We start from the raw sequence: 25,506 nt of genomic DNA on the forward strand, positions 1-25,506 counted from the left end.
CTCAAAAAAAGTACTACTACGGTATCTTTTGATCTAATTTTCACCATGTTCATTAGGTATAAAATTTGTAAAAAAAACCCTCAACCTTAATATGAAACAAAAAGCAGTTTCCAAACAAGCTATTTTTAGAAAAGCAGTAAAGGTGGCCTCAGTAGTTTAAAACTATTTAAAGAAACTAAATATAAGACACTTAAAATTGCTTTCTGTCAGCAGACCTTTCTTAGTTTCAGCCCTTGACACAAGTACTAGAACTGAACAGTGGCTGCAAATAAATAAATTTTTCATRTAAGTTTGTAAACATCTCAGTCTCACTAAGGCTCTCCCTTGAACAATCACTAATCACTACAAACACTACTTCTCGAGGCTGATACACCAACTCACATAAATGTGCACAGACATTTAGAGTGGAAAGAYGTTTAGTTTTACTTCAAGTGATTCATCAGCTTGTTCATATATTGCAAAATGAGTATTTTTTATTTAACAAGGGACAATACGGTGTCAGAAATTAAGGTTCCAGCTATTTTGTCCAAATGATTACTTCATTCTGTTTTCTCCATGTATGTATTTCTCTGGTGTATATTCCAGCTTGATGCCATCTGACGTCTCCTTCCCTGGGATGTGAAATAGAAAACACCAGTGTACCTTTGTTGGGGAATTTCTCAGAGCTGCCTTGTAACCATCCCTTCTACCCCTTCAGTTTCATGGGCCTCATTCCATTTTACTGTTAGCACATGGAGGATCAGGATGCACCTGCAATCCTGGAACATGTGATCATTCCTTGAGCTGAAGGTTCCAAGTTGGCACTGTTGCAGAGAACACTTCCCATAACAATAGGCTGTTGTTCTCCAGCTCAGTTTACGCACAGCCAGAGATTCCCCAACAGAGAAATGCTACTTTTGAGTAACCTGAAACTATTTGTATACTGGGAAGGGGAAAATTGTTTGCATATTCCAGAAATAATAAAGAAACTAAAGTGAAAAATATTCAGAGATGTATGAATAAACCTTTTCAGTAAATACAATTCACAGGTTTATACTTGTTTGCAAGTATTYAGCTGTAAGTAGCTGGAAATTACTTCATTACAGGAATTTTTTATCACAAATAACCATTAAATGAATTTGTATCACACAGTAATTCTAGCTATCAAGCTGAGCCTTTGACTCAAAATTGTTTTTTTAAAGTACTTTTAATCTGAATAGCAGGAATCTATCTCCAAGATAGATGTAGCTGTAAAAAACATTCAGAGCTGCAGAAAACCAGTACAAGCAAATGCTCCTTTAACAGTTTAATTTTCTTTCAGATAGCCTTTCATCATTTCCTTGATGCTTAAGAAAATGCCCTTTTTTGGAAAAGACTTGAACTACTCAAGAAGTTTATTTGAAAACTAAATGTCTGTCAAGTATGAAGCATTTTCAGTATTACTTCTGGTATGAATTACTATGTTTTAGAAATAAAAATTGTAGCTGAAGTTTCAGGGAAAATGTCAGTTTTCCACAATTATAATAGTATCTGACCAGACAGTTTCTGATTTGGTGTTTTAAATACAGCCACTAGGTTATACTGACAGCCATACAAAATGAACTTGCACTTTACCCCACAGTAGTAATATCAAGATTGTGAATTGCTACAAATGCAGCATTTGCATTTTCAGTGCCATACCAAAGTTGAATTCAGAACCACCTAAAGACAAAGCAGCAGCTGATTAAAAAAAGAAAACATAAGTCAAATGATAAAGCTACATAGTTTAGTACATTAAAACAAAACCAAGGACAACGGTATTTGTATAAGATTCCAAAAATATACAGATGGGGGTGGGAATAATCACTGTACAAAACTCTGAGGTGGTTAAAGTGACCAGAGAGACTGAACAGTGCAAGACATGCTTTTCCAGTTACAAGCTTAAAACAGAAGTGCAAAAGAAATTAAAGCTTTGTCTGAAGTGATTTACCTTTTAGGATAAGAAAAGCTTAGAATATTGTCATCAGTGTTACAGAGAAACTTCTACCCCAACCCCGACACAGACACACAAAATAGTTTAAGTTTTTTCCATAATACAGCATTTCACTCAAACGATGTCTCCAGAGCTTGGTGACTTCAGGGACCATTTGAAGGTGTTCGATGTTGGCCTATGAYGCAAGTGATGCACAGGCAGCCTCTCCATTCTCCAGCTTTGGCAAACAATAAATCCCTGCCTTCCATGCTGGGCAAGTGGCAGACACCCAGCCCAGGTTCAAACGCTCCTGCCACTCGCCTCCCAAGACCACCTTGCTGTAAGGAAGCAGTTGTGCTGAAAACAGAGGCTAAGGTAAGGCTGAGGAACAAAGTAATTACTTGACACATCGCTGTGTTCTCTCCCAGAGTTTGGAAYAGTTTCAGGCAAGTGCTTTTGGCAGGCTGACTAAGCTGTACATGCATCTATCCATGCAAATGTAGAATATGGCTCCCAAGACCTAGAACCAGGGTGTGTGCATGTGAAGACTGGATAGAAGGCCCTTCCTTTTAAGTTTACAAAAATATATAGCCAATACTGTAGATTAAGAAGTCAGTTTTACTCATTACAGAGAACCCCAAAAAGTATTAACTACTTTTCAGACATTCCAGACAAGGTCACTTGTAACAAAAAAGGTCAAGTTCTCAAAAACAAGGTTTTAAAAGTGGATCTTTCCTTCAAGTGAACAGGACATCTGTTTTTACGCTTAACCATTTAGTCAGTTAAGACAATTTATTTAAGATTTCATGTGAACATATGCATAAACACAAATAAGTTTACTTTAAACACATCTGCACGGAAAAAAAAAGGTTAACCCTTCAAAACATAACAGAGCAGGTCTGGTTAGTAYGTAGCTATTGCAAATCTTAAAAGATTCTGTGCATTAGGCCCACCCATATATAAAGCAGGGGAAAAGTCAATGAAAGAAAATTACTGTTCAAGTCTAAGTGGTGTTTTGAAGAGCCAGCAGCCTATGTGACGCCATGAAGCTGGTCACAGTATCCAAACAAGCAGACCTGCTTGGACTACTAGAGCAGTGTATCCTCCCGAAGGCGCCATTTCCTCCCRAGTTATTTTCTGTTCCGAAGGCGTTTAGATTTCCTAGGACAGTCTGTGGAATCCACCGCCTTCCTCCGTTTCCTGGGAGATTGTTCATTTGAGCCGGAACCTGAAGAATTTCCTACTGTGCTCTCCATCACCTCTCGCAGCTTGCGTTCCAGCTCAGCCAAGCGGGCATTCTGTTCACCAATGATTTGGGTTTGCTCAAGCAGTTTCTGATCTTGATCCTGGAGCTGTTTCTGCTGCTCCTGCACTTTGACACGCAGCTCCGAGATCTCCCGCTTTAGCGCCGTCAAGCCCGTGCCGTTGGCTTTTACTTGCTGCTGCAGTTTGGTGACTTCCTGCCTGGAAGGGCTCTGCTTGGAGAACAGCTGCATTGTTGTCAGTGCTGCAGAAGGCCCTGGAACTTCAGAGAGAACTGTGATTAATCCTCTGCAGCTTACAGGTAGAAATGCTGTCCCAGTGTTTATATTTTGCTTATCTCTAGTCCCCCACATGAATCTGAATACCCACTGCAAGTTATGGGAACAGGTAGACAGATTTACAGTCACTTAAGTGTCTAACAAGAACATATAGTAATCTCAGAGCACAGCCAGTTTAATTTACAATACTTACAGCTTTTCAGTAGTCTGGAAAAAAGTTCGTAATACATCTCCTATATATAAGCCCCCCTCCTTCTGCTGTGTCAAAAACTGCATAGAGATACTGCATTGTCATCTAGACTTAGTGTCACAGATGTTAGGACAAAACCCCACAAAACAACAACACGTTACTTAATATGGAGTAATTAAAACTGAATAAATATCTTCCATTAGACCAGAAAAATTCTGCTCTCTTAGTTGCAGAGAGCTAAAGTTCTAAAATTTGGTAGTTTGGAACTTAACARGGTATTTCAGTATAACTTACATTTTAGAAGAAAGGAATTTATTTTCCATGCTTCTTTAGAATCACTCTTCCTAAGCACTAAAACCATACTGGAATCTGAGCTTGGAACTGTTGATTCTAATAAAGTTCCTGCAAATCAAGGAGACTAACAGCTACTGTATAATTTCTTTAACTTTTTCTGCCATAAAAGATATCTATCACTTTTGCTCTCATTATACTCTTGTAGCAATGCTGTGCAAGTGAGGTACAACTTTAAGTGCTCTACAGACAGAAGAGTCTGGAACAGYCATCTTCCTTTTCCTCCTTTGTGTCCATTAGGATGCCAGCACAGCTATCATTATGTGATGCTAAGGGGTTACTAATGGAGAGGTGATACCCTTCCCTCAACAAGAGAGGCATTTTATGCACCACWAAGCTTTGCCCTTGAAAAGCTGACTGGCATCAACTGTGGGTTTGGACAATACTTCCTCAGCTGAGAAACTCAGTATATATTAAYACATATAATTAAAAAAAGAATTTAAACCCATATATAATTGAAAAAATAGAAGTATGTAATTAAAAAAATGAAAGTATAATTAACAGAATATAATTAAAAGGTGGTACACACACTTACGGCAAAAAGAATGGACAGGACATGCAAGAAACAAAAGCATCTGCAGGTTAGGCCTATTATTTTTGCTTAAGGGGTATGTTTTTTCCAATTTTTACTGAGTTATCTTTSTAGAGAGTTACATTTCACAGCTCCCAAGTGTGAACATGGCCTGTATAGGGAAAACCCTACAATTTTACCAATCTTTTGYCTTTTACCATTAGGATAACTAACTAACCTTAGACTTTGGTTCATAAAGGTTCTGGAAAGCCTGACAGATTATACAAAGGACCAGTTTAATGGCTTATTAATAGACTACTACCTATTAATAGACTAATTCACTACTACCTGTAACTATTTTGCTTGTTAGTGCATAAAACAGTACCACCACTAAAGAAAAAAATCCCATTCTAACTCCCTGTGTACTACTACAGCTTAGGCAAATTCATTTGCTGCTTGTCCTAAAAATAAAAGTCATGTCATGYRCCAAATTTCAACCAAATACAATGATAAAGTCTCATTCATTGGTGGTACAAAAGCATTTGTTTAATGAATACACACTATGCATAATTCTAACATACATTCAAGTGACTGTTCTTTTGGTAGTACAAATGCTCCTTAAATTTCAAAGCAAATGAATTTCAGTTAGCATTCTTAAGAAACAAGTATCATCAATACTTATGTAATAAAGCTCCCATGTAAGGGGGGGAGCTTYGAAAACATACAGTGCTGTGATTTTTTACAGAAAGACTAAATAAAACTTAACTATACGTCGGAATTAATACCTGGGGCAGTTCCTATTAGACGTCCCGATACATCTGACCCAGGCATCTTTCTTTTCAGTATTGGAACAATCTTCTCATCAAAATATTCCATAGCCATGGAGGAAATGTCCCTTAGTTCTTGAAGAACTTCATGAGCTCTCTGAGGAGCTCTTGTAGAGTTTACATATCTTAGCACTCGATAAATTTCATCTATTACCTAAAACATTTAAGAAGAATTAGGATTTTCTGATAAAGGCAAGATTATTTCAGTTTGTTCCAGGAATTCAGGGGCTTTTACCACATAACAGTTGCACACTACTGCATGTTTTAGTTCCAGATCAGCTTTTTGAAGTGCTGCTTATGATATATCAGAGAAGCTATTAATTTTATCTATCAAAACAGCTCTCTTCAAAGTCATGAAATAATGCTCATTATGTGAAATTTTAAGTACAGCCATAGTTGACTTACAAGTTACATAATCTRTACTCAGCAGAGCATGATTATTTCCTTCAGGACAGCCCAAAGCAAGAAGCCCCAAAGCACAGCAAGTCACTACCCCTGCTAATTATGAAACACATAACTGGAGCTGCAAGAATTAACAYTATGTCAGCCTGAGGAGCTGTAAATATTTACTTGAGTCCACTTCCATACACACAAAATATTGCAAATGCAGTTTAAATCCAAAATATATTCATTTGCAAAACATCAATCCATTACTGACAAAGAACAAAACTCTCTTGACAGGTTTGGGAAACAAGCCTTTTGTGCTTAGGAGTGATACAGAGAGATGAAGGATGTCTCACTAATTTAAGAATTATAGTCTGAGGCAGGTCAAGATAGGAATGCTGGTCTCTTAGCCAAAGCTACGCAGCTATTTTCMACAGGATTAATGTTTGGAGAGTTTCCTACAGAACACCGATAACATGACCTTGAATCATAGGTAACACAATTGCACCTTTTGTTTTGCTAAAGAAAGCTTAGCTAAAAAGTTGCAAAAGCTACACAAGACCTAAATTTCTCATCAACCAATGAACTTAACAAAAGACTTCTCTAATTTCATCCACTTTATATCCTGTTAGCAACAACGTGCTCAGTACAAAATCTTGCAGCAGTGCTCTGCTATCACACAGAATGCTGAACCTCAAATCAGGATTTGCATATTCCTGACAATTCTGTGGTGAAATTTCCTGAGGGAAGCAAAGCAGGTGGGAGGGAAACCACAGGCTGTAAGCTAACACTAAGCCTTGAATCTGATTGACCAAAATATTAATCTTGCGTGAACTGGTAACTGTGTTGAAAGAGCAGCAGTGCTAGCAAACTCATACACTAAGAAAATAATTAAAAAAAAAAAAACCCTAACTTTCTAGGAGTTGCATCAAAATAAAGTCAAGGTCCTTACAGGTTGGTGCCTACAAGGAAAATGGCTGGCAAGCTCACCTGCCCAACTCCTGCACACCCCAGTTCTAGGGTGTGTACTGCCTTTCCCTCTACTCTTCAAATTAGTAGGACAACATTTCTTTAAAGTATACCATGTTAGTCTCAGGGACTTAAGTTCATTTGACTTGGTTAATTTTTTAAAAATACATGGTACATAAAAAATATAACGTAAAGTAAAAAAAAAAAGTAAGTTAAAATTAATTAAATATCAAGTCAACAGAAGTACAGCAGAAATAATAACTTCAAGATAAGAATACATTCCATGCCCACAGCTTATACTACCACTGCATGCATAAATGCCTGCATGGTCCCCCAGAATCCAACACCTAACTTTTCCATTCACCCCTCTGCAATTTAATTCTCTGCCCACAAAAAAGTAACACCAACATATCCAAACCTTACATGGAAAGATCAATGAATAGAGCATTAGGATAATGTTCACTGATCTCATTTAATCCCTGAACTCTACCAGTCTTCCTCTGAGCATGATTTTGTCAACTCCCCTGTGCACTGGTGATTTCACAGCTTATAAAACATTGGTATCTCCAATGTACATTTTGCTTCCATAATTTATAATTAATGCTGCACTAGTGTTCTAAAACACCAGAATTGTTCAATAATGCTCACACTTAACACATTTTACATTTAAAACTGATTCCACCTACTGTAGAAAAATACACCATCCCCTGAAACACTGAATAATGTTTTGACATACTAAATATCTTAATTCAATTAATCTGAAGTACTCAAACGCTTAAGAAAAGTGCCTAAAATCTTGACTGAATGCTTAGTATTACATGTAAATTACTACATCGTCAGATGGCCTGGATCACAAGTTTTTTCTAAAAGGTTGTAGAGGATGTGTATACCACAAATCAAATGTTAGAATCAAGAGAGAACCTAAGGGCAAATAGAAATCAAATTTAAAATCGTTATTATTTAAGCAYAGTCTGCTTTATTAATTTCAGACTGCCTAGTAAAACAGAGTACTGGCTTGTGGGTTTGTTGGCAAGTATCTGAAAAACAGTTTTTATATATACATATATATACAGACAACATATCAATTTGCCCCAGCTGTGCCAGATTATGTTACATAGCCCTGTTTTTCAAACACAAATACATATTCACATGATATAGTCTACATTTTACCTTTCCAGGTATGAAGCAACAGAGATTGGAATCCACATACTTCATGAAAGTCATATTTAAGAGAGAGAGTCTCGTTTCCACAGCAGCAAGGATGTCTGCATGACGAGCTAATGAATGRTTTCTCCTCTCTGACTCCCGTCTGGAAAACAGACCACAAGGTGACACTGATTTAACAAGCAGTCAAAAAATCAAACTGTAACATTTGTCAAGCTAATTTCACCCTTAAAACCTTGTAACCACTAACATTTGTCTTCACAGAAATAAGATACAGATTTTGATGCAGCTAGTAACAGCATACTACACTTTCTTATTTGTTCTAAAAAATTACCTTATGTGATTTACCAGATTTTACATAAATTCTGTATGTAATTTAGGACTATTTAAGAACAAGGTTTCAGTATTAATTAGCAGTAGACACTAAGACAGTTCAAATATTTATATCCACTCTATRGTCAGTACTTCAATACAATAGAAATAATAGGTCTAATATATTAGTAGTGCTTGCTATGAAGTTTAGGTTGAGATATAAATGCTTGTTGACAAAGGATCTCTATGGTAAGTAGCATTTAGTTTCTTCACTCTGATTGGGAAATCTGATAGGACACAGCAGCAGCTGCACTTATTCACTGGAAAGAGGAAGAAAGGCATTGCTTTAGTGAGAAACCAGTTCCCAGTAATGCTCACATGCCAAACCCCTCTTCCTTGTTCCCGTTTAATACTTGCCAGTGAAAAACTCAGCCCTTTTTTTTAAAGCAGAGTCTTTCTTTGATAAATCATCAGTGAAGGCAGTTGGTCTTAAAAAGGAATGGCATTTATTCATTMCCAGGAATCCTTGCTTGATTTGCCAGAAGAGTAATATAGAACCCAGTCTTCTCTGTTTGAAATATCAGAGACACTTTCCAAACCATTATTCTGTAATTAAATCTTAAGTTAAGGGGCTTTCAAAAAAACAAAAATGAAATAAAGGCAAATGTGACTCAAATTTTCAAGATACATAAGTGGAATTAGTCAGAAATTCCTTTTCAATGATCTGCTTACATGAATCTAACACAATTAAATTTATAGGTTTAACTGATACATACCTTGGAAGTTGAGCTTTAACTTGTTTTTGACACAAGTTGTGGTATCTTTCCACTTTCAGAAATCCCTGATTTAACATTCTCTGGCAAACCAAATCCATTCGCTTACAAACCTGTATTTAAGTAAAAAGAAAACTTAAGACTCAATTAAGGTCACAAATCACTTTTACTGTTATTTTATCCTTACTTGCCAGGTAGCAAAATATTCTCTTCCTGTTTTTTGCTCTGTTTCAACAAGCAAAAATTGCAGTTGAAATTAAGTACATCCCCATCTCCACCAAAGATCATGACACTCTAGAAAGGAACAGCTATGTTCCATACAGTTCACAAATAAATCCATTGATTTTGCCTAACAAGAGACAGTAGGCTGAATGCCATCCATTAGAAGCAGATGCAATTTCTTCTGATTTTAATGGAAGTTTGGCTTTTATTATGGGCTCCAGGGAGATTCTGGTAGAAAAAGTTCATATCTTGTAGCCTCAAAAAAAATACTTTTAAACACAAGAAATCATGGTGCTTTTCTTCCACTGTTTAAGGCTTACGTTTTTTGAGTCAACCACAATTAAATTTAAAATCACATGCAAWATATTGCACATGGAACGAGATTCTCCTTGCAGTATAAAAAAAGTCTTTCTCGTCTGTTTAAAAGATTCCTTTATTTGCTATGTTGGACACCATTAGTCTGAGGGTTTTTTTGCCCCACAGATCTAGGGAGAAAGGACATTAACAGTTGCAGAAGATATAATAAACTGCTAAAGTTAAACCTTCACAAAGTTACCAGTTACAGAACAAAGCCAACTTATACAAAAGTTTAAAGCAATTGCTATTCAGTTCTGAAGATGCAAAAGCTTAGTGATCCAACTGTTCTTTGAAATTGTTTTGGTTTTGTTGGGTTTTTTTAGATACTGAAGTGCATGACCCCTACTGTGACCCCACTTTCCAATCAATTAGCTTCTTTCTTTTTAAAAATAAACACTCCTTTCCTCCATACACTACTCATTTCATAACTTTAAGTCCATGTAAGTTTATACCTTGAGGCAGAGGATTCTCACTTCTCCTAGAGAAGCCTGCAATTACTTTGTGTAATGCCTTCTATATAGACAGAAAGTAAGTTCTGCTTTGTGAGTCTCTCTCTAGTCATAGCCGGTTTAAGTTCTGTGAGGACTGACCATTTTCAGAGAGATGTGTATGAAGAGACCATTAAGCAGGGACTGTGGATCTGTCTGTGCTCCTTGGTATTAGATCTTTCTGGTTAACAAAGAAGGATCAGACAGGCAAACTGCAGAGGGAGAATCTTAGCACACTCTGCCCGACATTCAGTGATCCAGTTAAATCATCTCGTTGATAAAAGGAAAACTGCTTCCTATAGGATGGAGTAAACTGTTCTTTTTTTCCCCTGAGCTCATAGTCGTAGTAAGGGCTCACAGATTTAAACCGTTTTTGAGTTCAAGTCTTTGCAGCTTTCTCGCAGCTCTTCAGTACCAAATCCCTGAAGTAGGAACGGGTACCTGCACAAAGGCGGCATCAGCTCTGCAGTTACTGGGCACAAGAGGAAAACAAGCTCCAGCCACCCTCAGTTCGGAGGTGGCAGAGGGTTTAASCTCGTGCACAGTGACATCTGGTGGCAGAATGGCCCTCCCAGGGAGCTGCAGCCTCTAGACAGTCGCAATGAACAACACGAACTGAACTGGAGTTTTTAATCTTACTCCTTTGCTTACCCGACACAGCATGAAGAATTATTTGCTCCAGTTTCTCGACATTACCYATATTTATGCCAATAATCAGTCTAGAACCCAAACACTGGTATCACCAAAGATCAAGTGTTTGTTTGCAAGTTATTTTACCTATCATCTCTTAATTCTCAGCTGGTTCACCACGTAAACCATACAGCACCAGTATTTACAGGAACAATATATTACTTCTAGTCTGCACAAGTCTGCACAGTCAGTCATATGCAAGGTAGCAAAAWTACCCTTTTAGGTGTCTGTATTAGTCCAAGACAGTTCAATATAAGCTAYTCAACAGATTCTAAGTTGAATTTCCTTATACTTGTATTTGCAATTTTGGYGAGTACTTTCTTTTTGTAGTCACAGAGCTGAAAGAAACTGTGTTTCTTCAAAGAAGAACTCCAAACAGACCCTGTGTTCAAATTTATGGGTTAGAAAGGTATTCCAAGTCCATGTGTAAAGCAGAATGAGATTGCTTTTTCATATACTGACTTTTATGTAGTAACAGCTTTCTATGATCCTATGAACTAATTTTCCACTTCATTTGCAAACAAACTAAAATAACAAAATCTACTAACTTCCATTTCCTCAGCGTATCTTATTTCTTCCAAGCTTCACTACCAGGTAATGAACTCCAAAACAGATAAAAAATATTCCAGAATATTTAGATTGTTCTTTTTCTTAGAGGGTACACAGACACCATGTTCCATAGAATTCTTCTAGGGTAAAGTAAGTGGCCAAATGTTCACAACTTCATCAAGAAACTTTRAAATAGAAATGCCTGTAAATACAGACTGAAACTGGAAATATTAAAGCCATACCAYCCAAAGGCTATTTACTTGTGCTATGCAGAAAATAAGMACAAATTTGCTGCAGAATCTAAGTCAATTCTGATGTGTGTCAGAATGCAAGAKAACTTGCTCAGAGTGTTCATGTAAGGAGATTGTGGATTGTGTGATTTTAATCATGCTTGCTGTACTAATAGCCTGAATGGAAGTGCCTGTCCAAGCTCAGACATGTGACTCAGAAAGAAACTGGAATATAAGAATCTTATTCTTAAACTACAGACATACAGAAACTTTGAAATTTTTAAGTCACTAAAAATATCCCAGTAAAAGGAACTTTCAAAAGCTGGAAGACAGYGAGCTTCCCTGTCAATATGCACAATATGCTTGTCCAGAGCATTACAGCTTTAGACRYAGGSATCTTTGGTGTTTTCTGTGTTTCTCTCTTGGTGACCATTAGAGGAAGTAGATGAAGTAAATACTCAAAACGGCTGAAAGCAAAATGCTGCTGCTTTTCCTCTCATTCACTTTGTCTGAACAAAAGTTTGAGAGCTCAAGACTTCCCTCATTTCAGACATGACTGCACTCTGAGTACCTATGGTTTAGTCTCAGTTCCTTAGATCTACTTCACTGCTTAACCAGTAGGTGCTTCATTTATGCTTTCACATGCAGTAACCCCAGGAACAGCAGAAAGCATTATGCTCAGGAAAGAAAAAGTGCTTTTTGCACAATGAGGGGCCCATGGTSTTGCCTTGCCTGATGGCAATCATCACAAGCAGGAAATGTTCTTTACCTCATCCTTYGGTGATAGAAAAAGACTTCTGGATGTTATGTCTGAGATTATGCTCCTCATTATGCTCTTTATAAACAATGCACGTTCCTATCTCCATTTCAATCTGGAAACATTCTGGTATTCTACATCCTCYCACCCAGCCAACTCCTTAGTCTGTTGTCTTGTATACAATGTTGATCCAAATCCACTTCAACTCAAAGAATTTATTTTCTTTTTTTTTTTTTTTTTTTAATGGATCACTGAGCTAAGGTGATTCAAAATAAAAAGCAGATTAGGACTTCCATGCTGGGATCCAGAGAATGCATCAAAATGACTGGTTTAKGGAATTCACCTTTTTTGTCTAAACATACATGACCAAACTGTTTAGATCAGCTGATGTTCTGGATCTTCCTGCCTTCCTCAAGATGCTTTATCCTGTGGAATGCCATGTTCTAAAGCATAATGAGGCTGCTTTTGGGGCACGTTTCTAATATGCATGAGACCTGAGCAATTTAATACCTATCATTCAATTAACATAGTCCTGCAATGTATCTTTATCAGAATACTATTTACAAAATACACTCATTCATCTTTGATAAACAGCTCAGTTCTCACAGAAAACAAAAATTTACTGTTTGTGCAAGGCAGATCTTAGAGCAGGAATATACAGGTCTTTCCAAAGGCTACTCACCACTTTCAAAAGTCCCAAAGTAATGAAATTTCCTTAGGAATTTATGCCTAGGCAGTTATTTTTAAAGGCTACTTTAGTCTTCTGTCAACAGCACCTGGAGCTATGAAGAACATTCAGTGTCTGCCTCTGAATGAACTGCCAAAGGAACACCTTCAGCTCTGAACAGCCACCTGAAAGGCCCAGCTGACCAAGCTTACAGGGTCAAACCAGAAGGGCTTTGATTCTTTACATTACTGCTGGTTAACAAAAGGCTAYTTTCTTCTCAGAAGAATGCTCATAATGTGTTCTGATGTGCTTACGGAAACCGTTTGGAATTTGACGGATTTTAATTTTCTTGGCTGTCACTGACTCAAAAACTAAAAATAAGGAAAGACCAACTGAATAGTTTCCTTCAKTTTATGCCCAGTATTGTTCTATGTATGTTTCAAAATTGGTATTTATCCAGTCTGGTTTTGCATATTTCTGAAACTTCTGAAAGGAATAGTCCTCTTGTGGAAAAATGAACTTTGAGCTGCTAATTGAAAGAGCATAGAAGTGTTACATTTTACTTCCTAAGTACCAGTGAGAGTTAAACGGCTGGTTTAGTCCTGACATCATCACCTTTCCTACTCTCACCTTCACCGCCAACACAGCATTGCTTACACTTAGTGCTAGAAAAAGAAAAAGCCTTGTATTGACTACTGAGAGCTCCCACTGGCACTACTATTCATAAGATGCAATGGGAAAGAGCTGTGTCTGGTGTTGAAATTCCAACCATGAAACATGGCATATCCAAGCACCATGTGATGTACTTCCCTTCCCTTTGGTCAAGATCCCCACGATCTTGGGGATGTCCTGTGCMGGGCCAGGAGCGGGMCTTCCATGATCCTTGTGGCTCCCTTCTAACTCAGGCTATTCTATGATGCTCAAAGTACTACATCTCTTTTACATCCACTACCTACTCTCACAGAAGAAGCTAAATTCTTCAGGGGACTGACAGCACACTCTAGAAATATTTAGGAACTGCTGTGCTTGATGTAGTATAAGTAATAGTTTTTCTGCTTGAAGAGCTTTCAGTTTAAAGTTACAGTCAGGATGCAACACTTCAGGTTGCTGATCCAGGACACAGGCAGTCCAATTTTCTGCAGAAACATGTTTGTAATATTATCCAGTTTGGGCTAATCAAATTCTTAAAATAGGAACAGTACAGTACATGCACATTCAGTGACAGTTACATAAGCTGTGCATTAATTTTCTCACTATTATTCCATTTACAACCTCGTAAGAGATTCAGTAAGACAGCAGCTTATCATAATATGACATGGTTTACATCAGGCTCCTTATGCAGGCAGTTAAATATTGATATACATTCAACTTCTCGCTGACAGCTGCGGGTTTTTTTGGCATTATCAAGTTCAGAGGTGCAGATACTATATGTTATTAGTATGCTATTAGATCTACAACTAAGACTGAAAGAAGCAGGCAGTCTTTTTTTTTTTTTAACATCTTTTTTTGACCCACATTTCTAGATAGGGTAGGGTTCTCGGAGCAGCAGGCTCACCACCTCCTACACTTGTAGGCTTAAGCTCTATATGTAAAAATAAACACATATATGARACACAATAGACTACCCACCCCAATCCCTCACTAGGAGAAATGAGCCCCCAGCAGCCCGGTGCTTTCGCACAGAGCGCGAAAGGAATGAAAGAAGTAAGACACTGTAAAAAGGAGCCTTAAGAATGCGTGTATGGAAGGGCACACCGACAGTGGGAGAARGGATAAAGCCCCATCCCACCCCACCCCATGCAGCCCCTTTCTCGGCGAGCGCAGCAGTCCGGCGGGGGGTGGCCAGGGCCGCCGACACCCCCGCAGCTGCCCCGGGCCAGGCGGGCTGAGCCCGGCGGGCTGACCCCGGTCCCGGCCGCCGCGGGGCCCCCGCCCCGCCGCCTCCCCTCCGCGGCCCCTACCAGGCGCAGCTGGCTCGTCTCATCGTAGGACAGGAAGCTGAGGATGCTCTCGATGGCCACGATGGGCAGCCCCATGAGCGTGTTGCTCTGAGGCGGCGGCTCCATGGGTGCCAGCGGCTCGGCGGCCTCCGGCAGCGGGGCCGGGGAGAGCCGCGCCGAGCCCGGGGCGCCGCCTTCGCCCTCCGACACGAGCCGCTCCTCCGGCGCCGCCATCTTGGAGCCCGTCCTTCCTCCGCGGGGGGACGGTGCCGCCTCTCTGTGACGCCTCTTCCGCAGCCGTCACGGGCGGCGCCGCCCCGCCATTCCCGCAGGGAGTGAGGGAAATGGAATCTCGGCCGTTGCCGCAACGCTCCAGGGCTTGGGCCGCCGGCCCCGCCTGGGAAGCCGTTCGCGGGCGGGTGCCRGGCCCTTGTCGGTGGTGCCCAGAGACAAGACGAGGGGCAAGGGCCCTAAAATAAAACACGGGAAGCTCCCCAAAGTGAGGGAGAATTTTTTTAATCTGAGAGTGGGAGAGCACTGAAACAGGCTGCCCATGGAGGTCATGGAATTTCCCTCTCTGGAGACACTCRAATCCCACCTGGATGAGTTCCTGTGTCACCTGCTCCAGGTGACTCTGCCTTGGCAGGGGACTTGGACTAGATGATTTCCAGAGCCCGCTTCCACTCCTAATAATTCTGATTCGCATTCTGGATCACTCTCTTCGTGAGGAGTTTGTCCCTAATGCTCAATCTGAACTTGCCCCGAGGCAGCTTTAGAGGATCTCCTCGTGTGCTGGGGCTGGAGGCTGGAGAGAGGGGATGGGTGCCTCCTTCTCCATGCCCCTCCTGAGGAAACTGTGGGAAGGACCTTCCAAAACTCCATGGCTGCTGCTGCCCAGGAGTCCAGCAGTGCTCCGTCCGCACAGGCACAGTGACCTACCGGCAGAATGTGGTTGAATTACWGTGAGGATGGAAAATACCTCTAGCTCCTAAGTGACATGCAGCTACATCCTTATTGCAAAGTAATCCAGGCTGTATTTTACCTATAGATGGCTGGGCACCCCTTCTGTGCTTGTGTCCAAGCTGCACCTACTCCGCTGGCAGGGGGAGCCGCAGCAGCCTGGGGGCTGCAGGTCTGCTGCCACTCTTTGGGATCAGAGCCAGCTGGCAAAMCCCTTGGCTGCCCAAAAACCACTGCCTGGAACCAGACATAAATGAGCAGGAGGAACACCCGGAATAAAGCAAACTCTAATCCTTTATTTGCCTTTTATCCTGTATATTAGGGAGGTTTCTGGATCAGATTGCTGGGACAACAAAGGGATGGGACCAAGGGCTGTTCCTAGAATATTCCCTGGTGTTTCTGAGAACAGACACACCTAGTTTCACAAGGCCTGATAGAAGTTGGCACAGCCTTTGAAAATTATGGTGCCAGTCTCTTCAGTGCCTTCAGCTGCTGCTGCTGTTGCTTTGTTTCACGCCAGCAGCGTTGGGTGTCTGTGCTTGACTGAGGAACTGGTGCTGCTGAAGACTGACTTGCCAGAGGAAATCACTAAACAAATGCCAGAAGTGATGGTAGCAAAGTATATGGGAAAAAAAGACATCAAATATTTGGGGAGAATGGGACCACTTTTTGCAGTACCTGCACCAAGGCAGTATAGCGTTAAATATTACAGGACTAAAGAATTAGCTGCCTGCAGCATCTCTGTACATTACTTTTCAGCCATGCTTCCTCTCTTTGAAGTTTTATCTTAACCCATTTCTTTCACTCTCTCCGCTCCTCGGAAACTCATCTGCAACCTCTTCCTTAAAAAAAAAAAAAAAAAGCAACTGGAAAAGAATTAACTTGGGAGTAGGGCAAATGCAAGAGTAAGGCTTTATGTGTGTCATCCTAATGGCACTCCAAAAATGTGAGCTGAAATTAATATTTCCTTTTTGGAAGCAGAACACTGCATGCCTTGTATGGATCTGTTTTGCTCCCTCCCCAACTCATCAATGCTGCTRTCTTGTAACAAGGGTTTTATTCTTGTGCATGATTTTCAGACCTGAATCTCCTTGCACATGCATCATCAGCAGTTTAAAACATGCTCAGGAGAATTTTTTATGAACTTATGACTTGGCACRTGAAGTTTGGGCTGGCAGTATGTTAATGCTTTAAAAGGAAGTGGGGTTTTCATCCTACYTAAACATATAAGATTTCACATTCCTTCAAGAATATTTTTTGGGTTTTTTTTTTTTTAAGCCATATAATTTGAACAATTTCAGTTTGTTAGAAACAGCTCTATGTTTAATAAATATAAGCTGTATGTTCTGTATGTTTATCACATCACCAAACAGAATAAATACAATGAACAATGTATATTTTATACTAACTACAACTATACAAATAGCTTAATAGTTAATAAGTCTATTTTAGTAAGTAGGGTAATTCTGCTGCCTTCCCACTTCTGACTCACATCCTTCTACAGTGTATCTGGTGTCATTTTTCTAGGCATGCATCACTTTGCATTAATTTGGAAAAACACAGTTCTCACGCACTTTCACAAAACTCCCATTACAGACTCTCCAATGGATGAACTTTTCAGTTATTTTGGGATACTGTGACGCCAGACAACTTGAGAATACTTTCTGAAAGGGATGAAATAAAGTTATGTAGATTATATTTGCATTTACATGTCATGTATTGTCTTCAAACAGCCTTAAATGAAATGGCTATAGTTTTGATTTTACCATGTTAGAATTATAAATATATGTATAATAATAATACATATATAATATGTATAATATAAATATATTTATAATTATAAATATAGTTAGACTGATTTTTTTTAACTTCTCAATTACTCACTAGAAAATGTTAGGGGAAATTAATTTTTTCMCTTCTTTAATGCAAAAATCCAAATAGTGTTTGGGGGGGATGAAATTTGGATGTGTCCATATTATGGACTACTTATTGTSCTCCCAACTGATTGGAGTGGGGTGCATTCAGGTCAGCAAGATCTCTGAATTTTTACTGAAATTATGTGGAATGTTTTGTTTGGGCTTTGTGTGGAAGCAAGCAACACCAAGAACTGTGATGAAGAGGAAGGAACCTGGCTCAAATACAAGTCAAGTTGTATCTATGAAATCTGAGAATCAAGAAGAAATTCAAGGAAGGGTAGAAAGAGAAGAGCAGAAGCAGGAGCTAGCAGGCAGACATCTGGGAAGATGGAAGTGGGGAAAAAATTTAGCAGCAGGGGTTGGAGGTGAAGGAAAGTGTGTAAGTAGGCCAAGAACACTCATGTTGATGAGGAATATTGAAGCAAAGAGGAGTACCATGCTCAAAAACTGAGGGTAAGAGCAGAAGTTGGGTGGGAGGAGAACAGATTTGTTTTATTAAGTTAGTGTAATGAATAGAAAAATAAAAAAGGCTTTCCCACATGACATGTTTTCTTCTCAGGGGCAGCAGCAGTTTGCTCACTTTATGGATATTAGGGATTTTTTTAAGAGGTGCTAAGTTTGAAAGAAGTCTGGTCTGTTCACACAGCTATATTTTCATTCAGGCTGCTGGACACTAAGGYAGAGTAAAATCATTCTTGCTTAAAGATCTTCTAGTGAAAGGCATTAAAAATGGAAAAAAGTAATATTTAAATTTCCTTTGAGAATGTTCTTAATAAAAACAGACAGGAGTGTAAATTTGAACAGATTAATCTTTTGCAGCTGAAACTTTTAATCCTTTAATAGATAAATGAATGAATATTGTGGTATGGAGTCAGCTTCAGATATGAATGTAATCCCAGTTTAATTAAATCAGTATAAATATTTAACTGGATTCTTTGCAGTTTAATCAGTTTTGGACCCAGTAGTGCTACATATTGCATAACAAACTGGTTGAGAAACTATCAGTAAATCTACTGGTATTAAATCTACTTCTGAATTTACTTGTAATACTGTATATTAGGTATCTGACAGTAATCATATGTTGAAGTTGAGAGGCAGAAGAATATGATGTTCCAKGAGAAATGAGAGGTAGAAGCAAAAGAAGAACAAGTAGAAGACAGCAGGATAGAAAATACAGCCTCTGTAGGTATTTCTGAACCAAGTGTGGCAACCAGACTAATCTTGACTAGTTTTTGTAGGCCAGGTATGTTGCACAGTCAAGCTTTCATCAAACATGTTTCGCTGTTTCAAATTTCAAGAAAATATTTAACATAAAGTATTTTCAAATCCACAGGAAAACTGGGGTTTGTAGACCCAGAGTATGTTAATTATATACTACTAATAATTAATTACAAATCAGGTAAACTGATGTACTTGAGGGATAAAAAGGACAAAGGTTCAGACAAATACCCTTTTATTTTCTTGTAGTCAGAATACCTCCCCTGAGAGAGGGCTGCAGAATCTGGTACTGTTWGCATGTTGTACACATCCTCATACAGCTGTACTCAAAAGTAACCTTAGTGAACAAGATTAGATAAAAAATTAAGAGGTTTTTCACTGGCTAACATGACCTTTGCTAATTCTCTGTATTATTCTCTTGTAGGATGGTTGCAAGCCCTTGGACACAGAATGAGTTTTCACCATTAGGAAGGGCTCAGTTTTGATGTAAGTTCCACATATTTATACTATGATAGTGATAATTCAGCAAAGTCATCACTCTCTGTCTCATCAGTTCAGCTTGAAGTATCACAGACACAACAAAGTGCACCAATACTTTTGATGTCCCCTTGTACRCCAGAGTTATCTCAAGCAGAGTTTGATATRCTGAGGCACAGKACTATAGCTCTGTGTGAGAAGGTGCAAAGAAAACAGATAAATTAACCATGAGAAGAAGTTTACAAAGACATGGTCTGTTCAGTCCTGCAGTTACTTTACAAAAAAAGAAATCATTTGGGGCATGATCTTGAAATAATTTTGTGTTTTCTGAAATCCTTCTTGTTTCATTCTCTCCTGACTCCAGAGGGACTGCTAGCATGAGCTAAGTCAAGCTTCTTGGCAGCTGAGTTATAGGGATGAGGCAACAGTAAAATTGCAATGTTCATTTAACTCTTCACGTTCTCCAAACATCCAGCTGGGATGAAGGTTTAGCCTCACTGTGGCTAATCAGTGTCTTAAAGTTTCTGGTAAGGAATGGGATTTTGATCACAGAATTTTTGTTTCCAACAGCTTGTGCTTGATGAGCATGTTTTTGAGTTCCTTCCTGTTTTTCCTCACCAGCCAGCTCCTTTATGGGGCTGGATGAATGGCTGCAGGCAGATACAGCTTTCCAAAATTGCTGTAAAAGCCCTAAACAGACTTTTTTTTTTTACAGAGGGTCTTCTGTCAGGGTCTGTGCTCAGATAAATTGACGGGGATCTACAATGAGTGTAGTGAATATAATTTAGTTATTGAGAAGAATGGTAGCTGTGTGTGATGCATACAAAACACTAATATGTGCCAGCCTACATTTTGTTGAAAGATGCTGCAGACTAATGAAAGAGGAAGTTTATTTCTCCTCTTTTTGAGACACAGTGCAGACTTGCTTTAKCTGGCTGGTTATTAAATTACCTGTGAGGGGAAAAAAAACCCACACTGAATTTAAATTACATAGAATTTTGAGCAAGGAAATTAGAATTTTCTTCCAGGAGGAAACTTGAGAAGTTGGAGGAGCTTTAGTTTACTGAAGTTAAATAATTCCTRGTTGATCTGGAATAAATTGAAGGCTTCTGTTTAAAGTGAGTGATGCTTGTGATACTAATGACACTTTCTGTTTTTAGAGAATCATCCTTTGAAACTGTATTTAAATGATCAGCTTAAGACCTGAATAGGTTGCAGCAAAATTGGTGCAAATTTCTGAAATATTTTCTGAGTACTGCTGGCTAAGTACAGTTATTAGTTTACTGAGTAACATGGTTATGTACTTTGTGCAGTGAGTCCCTGTGGGACTCTCACAGCTTAGATAGTGGGGTTAGTTTACAGAGAGGATGCAAGTTAAGCAAGGAATAATTTTTAACTAAAGTTACAGAGTCTGAGCCTCTGTTGTCTCATGCAGTTGTTTAGATGCATGACCAGCTCCTCCATACAGTGATCAATGAAGTTTATATTTAATTTTCGTACTAGTAAGTGCTATCACGAAGCAAAGCACTGGCTCTCATGCCTCTGAGTGAGGTAAATGTAACTSAGCTGTTCTTCGTGTTGGGAAAGTCTAGGGTTTGTTTCAGCTGTGGCATARGAATGTGACAGAATACAGTTATTTGTTTAGATTTTAAATCAATTTAATCTGTGTGTGAGTAAGGAAATATACATCACAACCAAAATGGTCTTGCTCTGACAACAAAACACAAACCATCCCAGCAGGGGGCTGATGATGTTCTGCATTAAGCATGCACTGATGTGAGAAACTCCCTAAAGGGATTACAGCTGAAGAGGCTCATTTCAGCTGTCAGACACAAGTTTAGGGAGAAGTGGCTTATCTCCTGGAGGAAGGTGTATCTACTGTATCACTCCTCAGTGTCCAAGAAAACTTTACACTAAGAGAATTGGGCTGACAGAAGTTGTGGCAAGCCACTGTGTCTTAATTTAAAATGTACTTTCACTTAATGCTTCTTGATGTAGTGCTTTGAATGTGGCATAGACCAAAAGCTTTTGCTTTGGAAGCAGCCACTTGAATAACGTGGGGTTTCCTAGCTAATGTTGTTAGCAAATTTCTTTATAGATTTCATAAATGTTACCTGCAGACTTTGGAACATGGTCATGCACTGGAACAGGCTGCCCTGGAAAGTGATGGAATCCCTGCCTTTGAAGTGTTCAAAAATGGTTTGTAGTGATATGGTTTGGTGAAGGACCCAGCAATGCTGGGTTAATAGTTTGACTTGATGATATATGAGCTYTTTTCTGACCTTAATGATTCTATGGTTCTATGAACRAGGGAAMTTTATTTTCCAGCTGGGAGATAGAYTCAGTCATTRCTGCACAAGTTCYCCAAAAATATTTCTGSTGTAAGGTCYGTTATCTGAGRTTTTAAAAACAAATTAAATAGTAGGAATGCAGCATTAAATAGTGGAAATTAATCTGACAACAACAAGAGAGCAGCTAGGGGATTATCAGAACTCTGTGAGGGTGCTGAAAGTGTTAAACCATTKGTTTTCTTTTCTTTAGCTACTTTTTCCTCTTTGTGAGGAAGTTTGACAACATAGACTAATCAAGGCCTTTGCTTTGAATCACTGCCTGGAAAAAAACTTACTTTGAGCTGGAGACTAGCTGYATAAATTAGGTGCCAGAATTTCAACATTGCTGGAAAGAATCCAAACTTGTGAAGTTGTTGTGCCACAGCCCGATGAGTTTAGATGAGCAATTCTCTCGACATGTTCCTTTTTTGTTGTTTTTTTTTTTCTTTACTCCACAGCAATTTCAATTCCAAAGTTTTTTCCTTCCTTCTGGGCTCTTAAATGATATCCTTCGGGAATTAGAGCTCCCAAGTTTGACTTGGTGGMGTTTTAACAGTAGGTGGCAGTGGACAGCAAATCTAACCCAGCTGCCCTCCTGTACCTCTTCTATTGATGCTGCTGTCTTATTTCTGACAGAAGCCTTCTGAAAGTACTGTCCTAGAAACAGTTTAAGAATCACGTGCAGTTTTTTGCTGAAGAATTAAAGGGTTTGTTAAAAACAACTGACAGGTAGAGCTTTTTTTCCCCTTTAAATTCTTACAAGTTATTGCAAAAGAGATATTACCTGATMATCCTCCTAATTTTGTCAGGACTGTAAAAGGGGTCTGGAGGCAGTTTTAGGGAGTCTGGTAGAGCAGAGATGTAAAGTTACTGTCGAAATTGCTTAGGTATAGTACTGAAGGAATTAAGAGGATTCTGAGTTCTAAGCAGTATACTGAAGGCATGAAATACAGCAGTGTTTTTCCAGCCCCCTTCTATTGATCTCATTGCATGGCAAGACTGATGACAAGAAAAAATGATGCTATTTATTTCTACTATTATCATTACTAAGACTGTTTGTAATGTCTTTACTGCAGATTCCTGTGAAAAGAAGAATGATTCCATTACATTTCTATTTAGCGGTTTGGTGGACATTTTTTTTTCCTTTTCTTGGATACTTTTCAAGCCATTCCATGAGTATCTACTTCCCCTGAACTCTTGCTCTGATTACTTCTAGGGAACTGCATGTGGTCTTAGTCAAGTGCAGCATGCTCTGTTTAGGTGGCCAAAAATAGTGGGAACCAGGGAAGAGGTGCAGAGCTTCAGCTGTCTGTGCCATTGGCTCCAGATCCTGTGGATCTCCTTTTTCTGATAGCTCTGTGTATGCAGGACTGGGAACTGCTGCCCCTTGCCAATGSTCCTGTGCATGACTCAGTTATCTCCAACTGTTGCCACTCTGGAGATTGAACCTATGSTCAGAAACACTCACATATTTCTGCCCGTGTCGGGGAACCATCCACTTTCTGCTCATAAATCAAAAAATCTTTCCTGTAATTAATAACCCAGTGTGAGAAATTAATTCCATGCTTATCTAGTGAAATCATGTCTGAGTTGCTGTGAGAGGYAGGAATGTGAGGAGCTGTAGGGAGGACAAGCACTGCTGCTGAGACAGGCACRGGTACAAGTGGTTTTGGCCCCATGTTACCTGCCAACCTGGCCGGCGCTGTCCCTTCTGCTGGAGAGGAGCTGGGATCTAAAGTGTGAGACCAGATGGCACTGAGAGCCTTCATTGCAGTGTATGAGTCACAGAGCCTGGACAGAACTGGAAATAAATAGGTGCACCCCTTGGAGCTTCATTTCCGTAGCAGGGATGGGRTTGTAGTTTTGTGTGGAAGATGTCAAAGTTAGAATTTGAACCAGAAGAGATTTCTGTGGATTGACCAACAAGAGGCATGTGCTTGCAAAATACAGCTACCTTGCACATTCACTCATCTGAAACACCTTTTCTACTTGATTTTTACCTAACCATTTCCTGGTGTATTTTGTAGGCTTAAGATTGTTATTTTAATATTCTAATTCTTATCACAAATAATTTGTGTCTGTATTTAGGGAGTACATTAAAAGATCATACTCCTCCTTTTATCCCTTACCAGCTAGATGCTTCTAAAAATTCAGAAGGGATTTGCAGAATCGTTGGCTGGAGTGTGTCCAAAAAGGTACAACAGAACTGGTGAAGAGTCTGGAGCACCGGGGCTTCTGAGCTGCGACTGAGAGTTGTTTAGTCCTGAGAAAAGAGTGGTTGGAGGGATCTTAATTTCTCTTCAACTGCCTGAAAGGAGGTTGTAGCCAGGTGGGAGTCGACCTTTTCTCCCAAATTGCATGAGGAGACGCTTATGTTGGATATTAGGAAAAATGTGTTGATTGAAAGGATACTCAGGTACTGGAAATCTGCCCAGGAAAGTGTGGGAGTTGCCGTCCTTAGAAGTGTTCAGACGACATGTAGATATGATGCTTAGGGACATGGTTTGGTGGCAGACGTGGCACTGTTGGGTTAATGATTGAACTCAACGATCTCAGTGACCTTTTCCAAACTCAGTGATTCTATTACTCTGCGATTCTAAGAATTTCGGTTYTCCACTGCCATGTGCTTTGACCTGTAACATTTTTATCCTGTAAGGTAAATCTAAGGTGTCAGTTTAAAAAAAAACTACCGAATGAAAATTGGCTTTATAAACCTTTTGCGCGTAGGTTGACCCAAGCATGCGGGCAGTGGGGAAGCGAATCGGAACAGGCGCAAATGGGGAAAGAACTGGAATTCACAGATCCACTCTGCCGGTGAGATATCCGCGGGGTTTGGGAGCGCGCCGGTGGGCGCGGCGTGGCGGGAACAGCGGTGTGGCGCTTTGCCCGCCGTTCAGCGGGGCGTTTCCCATCCTTAAGTCAAACAAGTGAGTGGGGACAAGGCAGTGACCCCGCTGGAAACGCGGGATTTCCGCCGGGACAACGGGAGCCGCCGCTCGGGACGGGGCCGGGGCGCGAGGGTTTACGGGGCGGAGCCGTGACGTCACGGCGTTGCCGGGAGACACCGCGCTGTGTTCGCGAGACGCCCAATGGGCGGCGGGGGAGGTGACGTCATGCCGGCAGCAGCAGCTCCTCATTGGCCGGCCCTGGTGCCGGGGTGCGGAGCGCGGGGAGGGGCGCGGSAGGGAAGCATGCGGGAGCGGCCCCGGTATCGGGACAAACACCTACGGGCACACGCGGTCTGCCTCRGCCGGGGTTTTATCCCCGTCCCCCSCGCTGCATCACTATWGTGTCAAACAATGCYTGCTTACAGCSTAGGGGTTCCTGGGGGTGGGGGTTATCAATGCTCTCAAAGTTTCTTTACAGTTTTAGAAAAAGAGATGTTTGTATACCAATTAGGTTCGGGTTTTGCTCTTCCTTCATCTGGGAACTTCTAATCCTCTYCGCKTTCATCCTTCCTAATTACTGCGAAGATTTTAATACGAGTAGGAAAAACAGATGGAGCTGTTTTTCCTGCCGAGAGAGCCCTGTAACGGTGCTGATTKAATATACTTTTCTTCCRAGCCTTGCGTGAGCTTTTGAAGTGMTGCTACCAAAGTGCCTGGGTTTGAAATGGRTGTCCTGCACACTCGCCCACGGAAGGGAAAACTTCTTCCCTCGACTTCTTAAGTGGGTACATAAGATTTGTGGGGATGTTTTTTGGGCAGCCCAACTAAGACTTTGTCATCTCAATGAAGTCCGACTTGATGGACT

The 25,506-nt window shown here is 40.1% G+C and overlaps 1 protein-coding gene across 1 annotated transcript; it reads right to left on the reverse strand.

The window, feature by feature from the left end:
* Positions 1-390: 390 nt before the first annotated feature.
* FBXO28 (F-box protein 28) lies at positions 391-15,115 on the reverse strand. The gene is made up of 5 exons (XM_057382111.1): positions 14,874-15,115; positions 8,956-9,065; positions 7,874-8,012; positions 5,309-5,504; positions 391-3,455 (listed from the first exon to the last, which is right to left on the reverse strand). Exons 1-5 carry the CDS (start codon positions 15,084-15,086, stop codon positions 3,061-3,063), a joined length of 1,053 nt encoding a protein of 350 aa, XP_057238094.1. The 5' UTR covers positions 15,087-15,115; the 3' UTR covers positions 391-3,060.
* Between the last annotated feature and the right edge of the window lie 10,391 nt (positions 15,116-25,506).

Source organism: Malurus melanocephalus, unplaced genomic scaffold (assembly GCF_030028575.1).
Source record: "Malurus melanocephalus ecotype Western Australia unplaced genomic scaffold, MMel_1.1 scaffold_549, whole genome shotgun sequence".
Classification (NCBI taxonomy): Eukaryota; Metazoa; Chordata; class Aves; order Passeriformes; family Maluridae; genus Malurus; species Malurus melanocephalus.